The sequence below is a fragment of the Peromyscus leucopus genome, chromosome 7 (genome assembly GCF_004664715.2).
Source record: "Peromyscus leucopus breed LL Stock chromosome 7, UCI_PerLeu_2.1, whole genome shotgun sequence".
NCBI lineage: Eukaryota > Metazoa > Chordata > Mammalia > Rodentia > Cricetidae > Peromyscus > Peromyscus leucopus.
Genome location: NC_051069.1, coordinates 10,867,244 through 10,881,395, shown reverse-complemented (window position 1 = coordinate 10,881,395; position 14,152 = coordinate 10,867,244). Strand labels below are relative to the sequence as shown.

At 47.3% G+C, this 14,152-nt stretch overlaps 1 protein-coding gene across 3 annotated transcripts in view; it reads right to left on the bottom strand.

Moving 5' to 3' along the window:
• The window catches only part of Paqr5 (progestin and adipoQ receptor family member 5), a 73,079-nt gene that overhangs the window by 31,866 nt on the left and 27,061 nt on the right, over positions 1–14,152 (bottom strand). For all 3 annotated transcript variants that reach the window (XM_028867199.2, XM_037207435.1, XM_037207433.1), the window contains exon 2: positions 3,201–3,348. In XM_028867199.2, the coding sequence (XP_028723032.1) occupies positions 3,201–3,251 (51 nt within the window). In that variant the 5' untranslated portion in view covers positions 3,252–3,348. The remainder of the gene's footprint in view (positions 1–3,200; positions 3,349–14,152) is intronic.

Sequence of the window (14,152 nt, the reverse complement as noted above, 5' to 3'; positions counted from 1 at the left end):
TAATTGTTTTGGGTCAAAGGGCACAATCTTGCCTTCATCAGGGTCCCTTCTCAGGGTCACCCCCACCTACCAAGGATTCAAAGCCCTGACCTACTTTTTTCATTCGGACAGTTCTGAACAGCGAAGCTCATGGCAGAGCCCTTGTGTGATGGGCATGTTTTGGGCTTGTGTGATGGAGAGAGCCCCTGATGCCAGGGCTCCTCCCCCCACCCTGCCATCCTCACTTCTCAGGGGCTCTGTTTCTGAGAAGGCACTCCAGTGAACTTCCTGCACACCAATTTCTATCTCAGAGTTTGTTTCTGGGAAACCCTCCTGGAGATGCTGTCCGCTCTTTTCCCCTCTGTGGTGACCTTGGAGCCTACCTGTCCCAGATGGTGCAGCTAGGAGATAACAGATCTTCCACCTGCTTGCAGTTGCCATTTCCCAGTGACAGCTACATCATTTGAAGGGAAAGAAATCTTTGACCCCTCAAGTCGCTGAGGTATCTGAGGTCAGATACCTTATTTGAGACAGGGTCTCAGGAGCCCAGCTGACCTCAAATTCACTATGTAGCCAAGGATGCCTGCGAGGTTCTGATCCTCCTGCCTCTACCACATGGTCCTGGGACTTGAACCTGGGACGTTTTTTGTATGCTCAACAAGTACTCTATCAATTGAACTACATTCCCAGTCAATCCTGGGTAACTCTTAACCTGTTTGCCTACCCCTTGTGCCTAGGACAGTTGTTCATAAAACAGTTGAAGTGATCTCTAAACCAGCAGACAGAGAAACATGCCTCTAAGTAGAGGGGGAAACAGAACGTGAGAAGGGAATAAAGAAACTAAGACTGTGACGCTTTATCCCAAGCAACTGGAGTGGAAGGTAGAAGCAGAGAAGAGATTCACACGAGACAGTTGGAACCGATGCAAATCCCTCTGCAACACATCACTCTAAACATTAACGGAGCACACGGAGTAGTGAGAAGACATGTGCCGCCAAGCTAAAACCCCAACCACGAGCTGTTTACACAAGGCACAGCTAAAACGCAATGACAGGAAGGGTGGGAAGGCAGAGGAAGAAAAGAGACAACTCAAAAAAAAAAAATAGTAATAAAAACGGTGAACCTGGGTTGTAGCACCAGATGATGGGACCTGAGATGGGACCTGAGACAGCAGAGCACTCTGAAAAAAGTCACTGAAAAATCATCCTTTTCTTCACCAGGGAGCTACATGAGGCGCCAAGATTATATCTAGGGGGCACTGAAATTTTTTATTTCATTTAGTGTGTGTGTGTATGTGTGTGTGTGTGTGTGTGTGTGTGTGTGTGTGTTCATCTGTGCACAATCTCCAGGGCGGTTCTTCGTCAGGGCCCATCCATCTTGGTTTTTTGAGTGACTCATTGACCTGTGCAGACTAGGCTAGGCTGGCTGGCCAGTGAGCCCCAGGGATCCATATCTGTCCCCGTCTCCCCATGCTGGGTTTATAAGCTTTCACCAGTGTTTTTACTTGGGTTCCGGGATTTGAACTCATGTCCTCAGGCTCGCACAACAAGCAGCACCTTACCACTCCTTATCCCCCAGGCCCGAAACTCCTCTTGTCTCTCTCCTGATCCATGATCCTGATCCTTGAGACGGAAGTGACACATTTCTCCCCTGAACTGCTTTACAAAGCACTCAGGGGTGTTTTGAGAGTCCCCCGAGCTTCAGAGTAGCCCACTAAGGATAGAGTTTGCCTGCAAGTCTCCTCTGAGTCCTGTAGAGAAACATCTTGCATGCAGGAAGAAGTCAATAAAAATGTCATGAATGAATAAATCCAAGACTTAACTAGTCATAACCACTGATGTGTGAGCAGCCAGGGGAGTGGGCTGCCCTGTGAGACCAGGGCGCTGCTGAAGGGTCTCCTTTAGAACTTCCAGCTTTCCTCATCTCGTCCCACAGCTGCTCTGTACTGCGTATGATTCTGCCCGGTGCTGTCTCCCTAGCATCACCTAGCTCTAGACCTCCAGACTAGAGCCTGTCAGGTATCTCCGCTCAGTGTCCTGCTGGTGATGTTGAGCTTGGTTAGATATTGCAAGACATCAGTGTGTGGCACTCAGCTGAGCAGAAGGGGGCTCTCATCTCCATATGGAATGTCCCACCACAAAATAGCACTGACTCTAATTCAGTCCTGCAGGAACGAAACCTGACACGGAGACAGGGGTATAGTCTTGCGCTTTCTCTATAAAGTTTGGCACAGCATGCAACCAAAATCTCAGGGCGTATGGAAGCAGGGTATCTATGAGTACCACAGCTGTTGGGATGGCTCCCCAATCCCAGGAATCCACAGAAAGGAGACAAGAAAAACTATTAAGCAAGTCCTTCCCTCTTGCGGGATAATTTGATCACACTGTGTGAAGACGTATTGCTGATTGGTTTAATAAAGAGCCGAATGGCCCAAAGCTAGGCAGGAGAGGATAGGCAGGTCTTCAGGGTAGAGACAGGAACTCTGAGGAGAATCTGAGAGGTGGGGGATTCGTCAGCCAGACACAGAAGTCAGACTGCTGTACTGAGGAGAGGTAACAAGCCACGTGGCAAAATGCAGATTAATATAAACGGGTTGATTTAAATATTAGGAGCTAGTTAGAAATGAGCCTACGCGAAGGCCAAGCTTTCATAATTAGTAAGAAGTCTCTGTGTCATTACTTGGGAGCTAGCAGTCCAAAGAAAGACCTGTTACACTTCCCCATTGGCCAACCCCATGCCTGGTCTGGCCTTCCTGCAAGTGTGGAGGCTGGAGCTGGGAATGATGGTGTAGCCTATCATCCCTGCCCATGGGAGGACAAAGCAGGAGGATTGTGAGTTGGAGGCTAGATTGTCTCAAATGAAACAGAGGTGTGGAAAGCAAGGGAGAGAGAGAACACTGTGCAGAGCCATACTGAGGTAACTGCTCCATGGCCTGCTTTGAAGCACCACAGTAGGCCCTAACCAGCCTTCTCCCCAGCAGCCTCTACTACTTTCCCTGGCTAGCCCAAAGCTGAGGTCTAAGGACTGTGCTTCTGGATGCCACACAGATGTTGCATTGAAGGACTACCCTTTCCCAGCCTGGTGCATGGGTGTGGCGAGGAGTCCTGATTTCTGCAGGAGGGTCAGAGGACAGCCTTAAAAAGAAGAGGCCTGTGAAAAGCACCCTGAGCTCCCCAATGGCAGAGGCCGATCCCCTGCAGACCCTGCAGCCCAGCACATACCTGTGGCACCTGGTCTATGCGGAACAGCCTGGGGAGCTTCCGGCTCAGCATCTTGACACCTGGCTGGGCGAGGCAGTCGGGGTCACTCCAGTCTCCCAGTAGGTTCTACTCAGATTTGCAGCATACCAGGAATATCTGGGTGGCTTCCCTGAAAGAGGGTAGCAGGAAGAAATCAGAGCAGACTCCACCTAACTCCCACTGGATCGGGTCTCTGGTGGCTTAACTATTGGACATTTGCTTTAGAATGATAGCCAAAAAAGCCAAGATCCCCATGGCTGGGCAATGTAGCTCCATTGGTAGAGGGCTTGCCTGGCACACATGAGGTTCTGGGTTCTATCCCCAGCACTGCGTCAATCCTAGCCCTGGGAGGTGGAGGCAGGGGGATCAGGAGGTCAAGGTCATCCTCATCTCTTGGCCAACCTGGGCTACTTGAGACCCTGTCCCAAAACAAAAGCAAATATTTCTTTAAAGCAGCGATTCAGACTGCTTTCGTCCCTCACTCTGAGAATGCTAACAGGTAAGCAATCAGATCCTCCAGTGGCTGATTACCGCAATATGAAAGTTTTGACCTTCAAAATCTGTATGCTAGAATTTCATCCCCTGTGTGGTATGAAGTAAGGCCTTTGGGAGGTAATGGGGTCTTGAGGGTCTCATTCTTTTGAATGGAATTAGTACTCTTATCATAAAAGAGGTCCCAGGGAGCTTTCTTGACACTGGGCCCTGGGAGGACACCAGGAGAAGGAGGCATCCGTGAAGAAAAAGAGTCTTGGTATGCTGCCATCCTGATCTTGGACTTCTTGGCCTCCAGAACTGGAAGCAATAAATTTTCATTGTTTATAAACCACCCAATCTAAGGTATTTTGCTATAGCAGAATGAGCTGAGATTGTGGTAGGAAACCATAGGGCTATAAAGAACCTGAGGCCACCCACTCTGAAAGGCAAGCAGCAGAATGCATTCCCCAGAGCTGCTGAACTAGGAAGAGCTGAGGCTATCCACTCTGTACTCCACCATAGGCTTTCCTAGGTAGGCAGAGCAAGCCTGTGCTACCCCAGGGGACATGAGGAGACAGTGGGGGGCATTAGATGGGTCAGAGGGTAAAGCTGTTTGCCTCCATGCCTGAAGACCCAAGTTCTATCCCCAGGACCCCCCAGAGAGAAAACAAAACGGATCTCCTATAGGTTGTCCCCTACTCTTGTCCTGTGGCACCCATGAGTTTACACACACACACTTGCAAAAGCACACACTGACACAATAAATAAACTACACACATTTTAATAAAACATTTAAAAGAGGACAAAGAACTATGCTCTCTAGCTCAAAGAAGAATTGGCTCTTCCAGATCGCTGACCACAGCCCTGTCACATGAAAGAACCAGGCCAGGCAAAAATCCAAGGAGCTTCTTGGAGACAGAGCAACTTGGAGTAAATAATAAAGTTGATCAAACACAGGATTAAGACTGTTTAGTAACTGTAAATAATATGAACTGCAGACATCTAAAGTTCCCACAGGCCCACAAAGCAAAAAAACGCTGCTTTAGCACAGAGAGGACAAAGCTAGGGCCTGACCACAGCATAGTTGTTCTCTCTGCCATCATCCCTGGACCAAAGCCTGCTGCCTCCTTGGAGCCCCCTTCTTGTCCCCATCAACATAGGGGAGTCCATCCCTGCCTCTGAGGGCCCAGGGACCTTTCCTAACCTCCCTGGATCACTAGTCACATTCCTCCTGGGACCTCTGTGGCTGGCCGGACACTCTGATATCACACACACACACACACACACACACACACACACACACACACACACACAGAGAGAGAGAGAGAGAGAGAGAGAGAGAGAGAGAGAGAGAGAGAGAGAGAGAGAGAGAGAGAAATGCAATTGGGGAAGAGGTGCAGCAACCTCTGGCCTCCACATGCACACACATGAACACATACACCATACACAAATAACATAATTGACTTTAATGAAAGGGAATTACATCTTAACACAAAGCACCAAGACTGAATTTCTCCCGAGCACAGGGAGTGATGGGAAACAGAATGTTTGTGATGTGTGTAGCTGGGCAGCAAGCAGGGGGCCACTCCTGCCAACTCAGCAAGCTGAGGCAAACTCCCAGATAAGACAGAACTTGACTGACCTGTTCCAAAAGTGCGAGGCTTCTGCTGTTGTATTCTTACAGCACTCAAAATAACAATGCCTTTCCTATGATTAGTTGTCAGCCAACATCTAAAATGCCTATCTTTATTTGTCAACAATTGCAGAAGACCAGGGACTGATGGCGGGGGATTGTGGCACACTGCCGATCTGAAGCCTTTCAGACATCACTGAGCCTAGAATGAACTCCTTGATCCTTTCAGTTCCATCTGCTGGAAAACAAGCTCTTCGCTCCACAGACACTAGAAAAACCAGGATGGCCAACATTGCCGCTTGGGCTGCTGTGACTTTGTGCAGAGGTCTAGAGACAAGCCTGAACCAAACCAAAGGGCTTCTGTTCTACTTTTAATTCTGTTGCTGTGGTAAAGCACTCTGGGGAGTGGGGGGGGGGGGGGACGACAACCTAGGGGACAAAGGGTTTATTTTAGCTAAAATTTCCAGGCTATAGTCTGTCACTGCAGGGAAGTCACAGAGGCAGGAGTTTGAGAGAGTTTAGGTCTGGTCACATGACCTCCGAAGTCACCAACAGAAATGAGCTCACTTGATTGTGGTCAGCTCACTTTCTTCATTCATATGCAATTCAGGAACCCTTGCCTAGGGAATGATGTCACCCACCGTGGCTTCATTTTCTCACATCAATTAAATTAAGATAATCTTGCACAAACATTCTCAAAGGCCAACCCATGTTGACAATCCCTCCTTTAGGACTCTCAAGCTGTGTCAAGTTGATAATTAAGCTAACCACCACAGTTTCTAAGATGAAATCCAAACACAGCTGAAAGATACAGCTTATTAATGCTTCATCTAAGACTTCACCTTACTGAAGTTTCTATGGCTTTTAATAACAAAAGGGCTGGCGATGTTTCTCCGTTGGCAGAGTCCTTGCTGAGCATGCCTGAAACTCTGGGTTTGGTCCTGGGCATAACATAAAACCAAGAATAGTGGTGCACACTGGTAACACCAGCACTCGGCAGGTAGAGACAGGAAGAGAAGTTCAAAGTCAGCCCTGAGGCAGACGCAGGCAGATCTCTCTGAGTTTGAGGCCAGCCTGGTCCACAAAGTGAGCTCCAGGGCAGCCAGGACTACTCAGAGAAACTGTGTCTTAAAAAACAAAACAAACAAAAAAGTTCAAGCTTGGCTACACAGAGTTCCAGGGCAGCCTGGGATATAAGAGATACTTTCCCCCAAAAAAGTGTGGTGTTGTAATATATCCACAAGGACTTGCTGGAATTTTCATTCTGAAATAGCCTTGAAAAGTCATGAGAAGCCGGGCGGTGGTGGCACACGCCTTTAATCCCAGCACTCGGGAGGCAGAGCCAGGCGGATCTCTGTGAGTTCGAGGCCAGCCTGGGCTACCAAGTGAGTCCCAGGAAAGGCGCAAAGCTACACAGAGAAACCCTGTCTCGAAAAACCAAAAAAAAAAGGCATGAGAACCAGGAGTCCTAAAATCATAATCAGGAAGTTTCATGTCCGGACTCAAATTTAAGGGCATCCAAAAATTAGTAAGAGGTAAAACCTGAACTTGGGTACCTCATTCATCTCTTAATGGGGGCTCCATTCTTACATGACCCCTCCCCTAGAAGATGACGACCTCAGCTGGGATACCCCAAGCCTTAAAGGCTACAACTGAAGACTTCACTACCCACTGTGTGGGAGTTTCCATCAGCTTGACACAGCTAGAGTTTCTCCAGAAGTTGGAACCACGATTGAGAAAATGCTTCCACCAACCTAGCCTGTGGGCAAACCTGTGGTACATTTTTTTTTTTTTTTTTAATTTTAACTGATGATCATCAGTGTGAGAGGGCCCAGCTCACTGTGAGCAGTGCCCACCCTGGGCTGGTGGTCCTGGGAGCCATAAGACAGCAGGCTGAGCAAACCATGGAGAGCAAGCCAGTAAGCAGCGCCCCTCCATGGCCTCTGCATGGGCTCCTGCTTCCAGGTTCTGCACCCCCCCCCCATTTGATTTCTTGCTCCTGTCCTGAATTTTCCTGGGTGATGGACTGTAAGCCACTGCGGGATAAAATTAACCCTTTCCTCCCCTGAAAGCTTTTGGTAATGGTGCTTTATCACAACAAAACAAAACAAAACAAAAACCAACGACACTAAAATACTTAATAAATATTGTCATATAAGGTGGCCCAAAACAACCTGGTGAGTTGTTTTCCCAATGATAGGGTCCAGAATCTTAAAGACTTCTAGTAGTATAAGTGAATCAACAATTAGTTACATTATTAGAGGGACTTTATTAACAGTCTAGCATGCATATAGACTCCCAACTGCATCTAATACAGTAATTAAAACAGTTTCCACATTTATTCCCACAGAAATAAATGTATTGAAGTCTTCATCTGTGTCATCTAGACAACACCTTCTTTATAAATAGTCACTTTTTTGAGTTGCCTCAAACAATTTGACTAAAGAATACTGTCAAATCCTTTGTCCATTATATAGAGCCCCAGAAAACAGCATCCCCAAACACGGTTCCTCATCAAGTTGAGTACTTGAAGATTAGAAGGCCTCAGAAACAAGGGCTCTCTGATCGTCTCCTGCCCTGTCTTCTGTCATCTCTCTCCTAAAGCAAGCTGTGACACTCAAAGAATTCATGGTCTCATGCTCCTTTGCAGATTCTGACTCCAGGAGTCCCTGGCTCACATCAAAAAAGGTGCTGCACAGAGAGACAAAAAAAGATTCTGAGCAGACAGGCCTGGCCGGGGTTCCTACTGATGGTCCCATGGATTAGGCCACACTCTGTGTCCCTTCATACCTTTCAAATGGCTGCCTACTCTTCATAGAATTTGAGCATGAACATAGTTCTCACTGGGTCTTTGGGTCTATATTTCTCAAGTATCTCGTGCCATAGAAAATGTGTGTGTGTGTGTGTGTGTGTGTGTGTGTGTGTGTGTGTACACGTGTGTGCATGTGAAGGCCAGAGACGACCTTACAAATCGTCCCTCAGGTACCATCCACCCTTTTGTCGGACAGCATCTCTCTCCAGCCTATCTGCCACCCCACCTTCTTGGGGATGGATTTGCAAACATGTAACATCACACCTGACTTTCTTAGTGTAGGTTCTGAGGACAGAAGCACTTCATTGCCGGCCATTTCCTCGGCCCCCAGCATCTTTTTGAAACAAAGGCCTTGAATTTGCTGACTAAACTGAACGTGACTTTGTACATTGGATCCTGCATCCACCTCTCAGGTGCTGGGATTGCAGGTGGACTTAAAAATAATTCTGCCAACATCTTCGCTGTGTAAATCTCTCCCTGCCCAAGTCCCCTGTCTGTTTAAACTGTTCAGGGTGCATCACCACTCGCGGGTTTATGTGCTGCTAGAAGGCTAAGCCAGGGCCTGTGTGTGCTGGGGAAACATCTCCTGAGCCACATCCTCAGCTCCACCAAACGTTGATCAAACAGACTCATTGTGCTTTTCCTCTTACTAACCTAACATGATGAGGTGTTGGCTGTGACCCCTATGATGAGTAAGGAAAGGGATCTCACCTTCCCACTCCCCACAGTTCCAAAGCTGCACTTGGTTGAAGATGTGCTCAGCACTGACTGCCAAAAACTGCATCGCAACGCACAGGCACTCACGTGCTGTGTTATACTGTTTACAACCTGCTTTTAAATACTTCACTTGCTGCTGTTGCAGAGGACCTGGGTTTAGATCCCAGGACCCACATGAGGTAACTTACAACCAACCACCTGTAACTGTAGCTCCAGGGGATCTGATACCCTCTTCTGGCTACACACACGCACACACAAAATAGATAGATAGATAGATAGATAGATAGATAGATAGATAGATAAACAAACAATAGTATTAGTAATAATAATCTTGAAATACTTAACATAGTCTGCAGTGAAGGTAATGTTTTAACCATGAGTGGCTCTTCCTATGGAGTCCACAAGAGAGGAAAAGGTAGCTGGAACTCAAATCAGATGTTTAAAGAACGCCACTGTCAAGCCAGGCAGTGGTGGCGCACACCTTTAATCCCAGCACTTAGGAGGCAGAGCCAGGTGGATCTCTGTGAGTTCGAGGCCAGTCTGGTCTACAGAGTGAGATCCAGGACAGGTACCAAAACTACACCGAGAAACCCTGTCTCGAAAAACCAAAAAAAAAAAAAAAAAAAAAAAAAAGAATGCCACTGTCACAGAATTACATGCCTTCCCAGTAGGGAATCAGTCCACAGCCTTAGAGAATAATTAAGAAAAAGATTTTTGGGCTGGAGAGATGGCTCAGAGGTTAAGAGCACCAACTGTTCTTCCAGAGGTCCTGAGTTCAATTCCCAGCACCCACATAGTGGCTCACAACCATCTGTAATGAGATCTGGCGCCTTCTTCTGTGTACATAATACATAAATAAATCTTAAAAAAAAAAAGATTCTTTAATAAAAGTGCATGACTGGTTCTGGCTAACGCACAAAGGGGTACTGGCCTCATACAGACCATTTTACCAGCTAATATAGGCCTTAGACTTATACTTTCCACACACAACGGCACCCTCAAATGTCCTTCAGGTCCCTGCCCCATGTAACACTTTGAACAATTAAACAAAGACAGGAGACTGCCAGTCTGGCCACTTGGGCAGATGAGAGATTTCCAAAGCAAAGTACGGGCAGAATTATTTTTAAGTACAACAGCGTTGTTCTTTTGAACAGTTGTGGTACAGAATCTCTTGCTGCAGTTTCTAACCAGTCAAACTCGCTTTCCAGGCGTGCTGGAAGTATGCTCCTTTACCTGAGTCCTACTTTGTGGAACTTAGTATTTCCTAAGCAAGCAGATCAGTAAATCCTTTATAGCACTAATCTAACTAATTTTACTACTTCAGGCTTCCAGACGGCTGCCGCCTTGGCCTCAGGTGACCTCTCAGGCAAGGTGTGCTTGAGAGTCCCCCAGAGGACAGGTAGCTTGTCCTGAAGTCCTTATGATGCCCTCATGCTGGTTAGCTTGAACAAATACGGGTGGCAGAAACCCAGCACCAGCTTCTCACTGTGCTGGGCTAACAATGGGCGCAGAGGCAGGACTTACAGTCCTAAATACCCACGGAGCCCAGGATGGCATTTCAATGACCTTCAGACACTGTGAGCTGGAAGGCACGTCACCATTTTCATTTTCACGTGCCGAAAGAGAGAAAATGGTGCCAATTATAATCAGGAGATGCTGTTGACTGGAAATGAATTCCAGTTTTAGAGCTGCTAAAATGTTAGGCTGGGGGGAGTGTGCTTGTCACACAAGCCGGAGCGCCTACATTCCATCTCCAGTACACATGTAAATGTGTGTCTATAATTCCAACGCTGGGGAGGTGGGAACAGGGAGGTGGGAACTGGAGGCTGCCTGGGGCTCTCTGGTCAGCCAGCCTTGCAAATAGCTGTGTTCATGGTGTCAGGATCTAGAGTCACTGAGGAGACAGGCCTCTGGGCATGCCCATGAGGGATTATCTTGATTAGGTTAAGAGAGTTGGGAAGACCCACCCACAAGGGCTTTGGTCCTGGGCTGTATAAAAAGGAGAAAGCAGGCTGAGGGCCAGCATGCACCTTTCTTTAGCAAGCCCTGGCCACCAGGACGTCCCCCTCGGTGAAAGGCTGTTCCCCCAAACTGAGCCCAAGTAAAGCTTTCCTCTTTTAAGTTGCTTTTGTCAGGGTGTTCTATCACAGCAACAGGAAATGAAACTGAGACAAGGCATCCATAAACGTTAGGGGGTAGAATGTACGGCACCCATGATGAAGGCCGTCCTGTGATGAGTGACCGCGGTGGCTTTAGGTCTACTCAGGTCTGTTTACAATGGTAACTCTCTGAACCTATTATTCAGGTCTTCAGAAGGCCATCAGGAGTACTTGAACTTAATTCCAGATGGAAGACCATCTCCTCTCATCCCTCCCGTACCTCCCTCACCATCCCCCCAACACATTCTCTCCTGTGCCACATGCCTCCTTAAGGGATCCCAAGCCCTGCTACTGGTAAAGCATCACACTATCAGGATGTCACCCTCAAACAGTTTACTGATCAGGATGAAGGAACGCAACAACTCTTAAGAAACTCAAGACTCAGCTGTAACACATTTCTTAGTTTCTAGAAAATATTATGTCCGAAAATAAAATTATGGGGCTGGAGAGACAGCTCAGTGGTTAAGAGCATAGGCTTTTCCAGAGGTCTAGCATCCACATGGTGGCCCACAATCATAGACATGAAATCTGATATCCTCTTCTGGCATGCAGGCAAACAGGCAGATAGAGCACTCAAACACATAAAATACACAAATAAATCTTTTGCGCATGCCTTTTATCCCAGTACTCAGGGGGTAGAGGCAATTGGACTCTTAGTTCAAAGCCAGCCTGGTCCTCAGAGTGAGTTCTAAGACATCCAGGGCTAAGAAAAACCCTCTTGAAATTTTTTTTTAAAAAAAGGAAAAAAAATTCTTTGTTCATAATTTTTTATTCAGGATAAATAATAAAAATAAATAAAATAATTATTTTTTCCAGGGACTCCAAGGAGTCCTTGGTTTTAGACTAAACCATGAAATTTCAGGAAAACACTGAGCAGCATAGATCTAGGACCTGATGAATGAATGCATGATTATGTAGAGGGGTCTTTCAGACTAGAGGTCACACACTGACCTGGGGAAGCAGTGTTACAGAGGGTCGTTGGGGCCTGCAGAAGGCGGCGGGGAGATGCTCAGATGAGTCAGCATCACCTCTCTGCTTATCCTCAGAAACCAAACTGAGTGGCTGGATGCTGGTACCCAAGTAGAGCCCCGCCTTCTGGGTATGGCAGGAGAGGCTGGCTTCTTGTTTGTTTGTTTGTTGTTGTATTTTTCTGGAGTTGAGGACCGAACCCAGGGCCTTGTACTTGCTAGGCAAGTGCTCTACCACTGAGCTAAATCTCTAACCCTGAGGCTGGCTTCTTTACCCAGTACTTGAAAGGCGACCCCCTGAGCATGGAGGCTCTTGGGGAGCTCTAAGCACAGGCTGGTGAGATGGCTCTGGTAGAGATGCTTGCCATGTAAGTTTCAGGCCAGCCTGGGCTGCATGGGGAGACTGTGGCTCAAAACAGCAACAATAAAATGAGCAAAACCCTGAACACTGTGACACAGGCTGCAGTCCCAGCTTCTAAAGGGCTGAGGCAGGAGGATAGCTTCCATCTACTAGTTCAGACCAGGCTGGGAAACCACAAAACAGCAAAACCAATCTAAAAAAGAAACATGAGGCCTGCAAGGTGGCTCAGCAGGTAAAGGAGCGTGCTGCCAAGCTTGACTACCTGGGTAAAATTCCTGGGACCCACATGGTAGAGGAGAGAACCAGTCCCATAGACTGTCCCTTGATCGTACAATGCCCTGGCACAACAATCTCTCTCTCTCTCTCCCTCTCTCTCTCTCTCTCTCCTCTCTCTCTCCTCTCTCTCTCTCTCTCTCTTACACACACACACACACACACACACACACACACACACACACACGAAATAAATTTAAAGTAGTGGCACACGCCTTTAACCCCAGCACTCGGAAGGCAGAGGCAGGCTGATCTCTGTGAATTCAAGGCCAGTTTGGCCTCCAGAGCTAGTTCCTAGATAGCCAAGGCTATCTGGAAAAAAAAAAAAAAAATTTAAGCAAACAAATGAGAAAAATATTTGGATATATTTGCCCCAAAGACACCGCTAAGTACATGGAAAGGTGCTTCAGCACTGACTCCAGGGACGTACAATTCAAAACCACAACACAACACTTCACCTCCATTAGAATGCCTGCTCTATAAAATGATTGAATGGAGTGTTTCCTGGGGAGCTAGCTCAGTCAGTACAGACTGTTACCTGACCATGAAGAACTGGGTTCAGACCCCCGGCGCACACACAAAAAGCCTAGTGTAGCAATGTGGAGGCAGCAACAGCGGCACTCACTGGCGCTCACTGGTGCTCCTGGTGCACACTGGTGCTCCTGGTGCACACTGGTGCTCCTGGTGCTCACTGGTGCTCCTGGTGCTCACTGACCAGCCACTCTAACCAGCTCCAGACTCAGAGAGAGACCCTGCCTCAAACAATAGAGTTGAGGACAGCACCCAACATTAACCTCTGACCTCCACACACGCACACCTGTATTGCACTCACATAAACATGCAGAATAAATTTTATGTAATATATTCTTACCATAATGAAAGAAGTATCTTTTTTTTGAAAAAGGATGTGTATTACAGCCTGGTCCATAACTCAGTTATGGCTGTTTTAATACAAAACTTCTCTCCGAATCTTCCAGAAAAGAAAAACAATCATTTATCATATATTTCCTATTGCTGTCAAGCACTCTCTTTGCAGAAAAGCACAGACTGGTCCAACCTACCCTTCTTGCTACTATATAGACAGACATTCTAGATAGGAAGGACTTGCCTGAGGTCACTGGACAAGGTTTGGCCAAGTCAAGATTCAACAAGCTCTCGAAGAAACAACGGGAACCTGGACCTACATGTCTGTAGAACTGGAAAATCCAGTAGCCCCACCCTGTGGGAGCCCAAACCTGAGGCCACCCAAGTGGGGAAGGAGCAATCTCCCAGGACAGTCAGCAAGCATGCTGCATCTGATGTCATTCCTTAGCTAAATGGCATGCTCCTGATCTGAAAGCCAGGCTGCATTCCGAGTCTCTGAATGCCACCGCAGCCGCTGGGTAGTCCACTATTCATGAAAGCCAGGACACTAGGTCACTTCATACTGTGCCTTCTATCCAAAGTACAGGTGAGATGCTGTCAGGAGATCACAAAGTTGACTTACTGAGTCCCGTCTAGCCTGGGAAAGACTAGAGCAGAAAATGTCAGTCCTTCC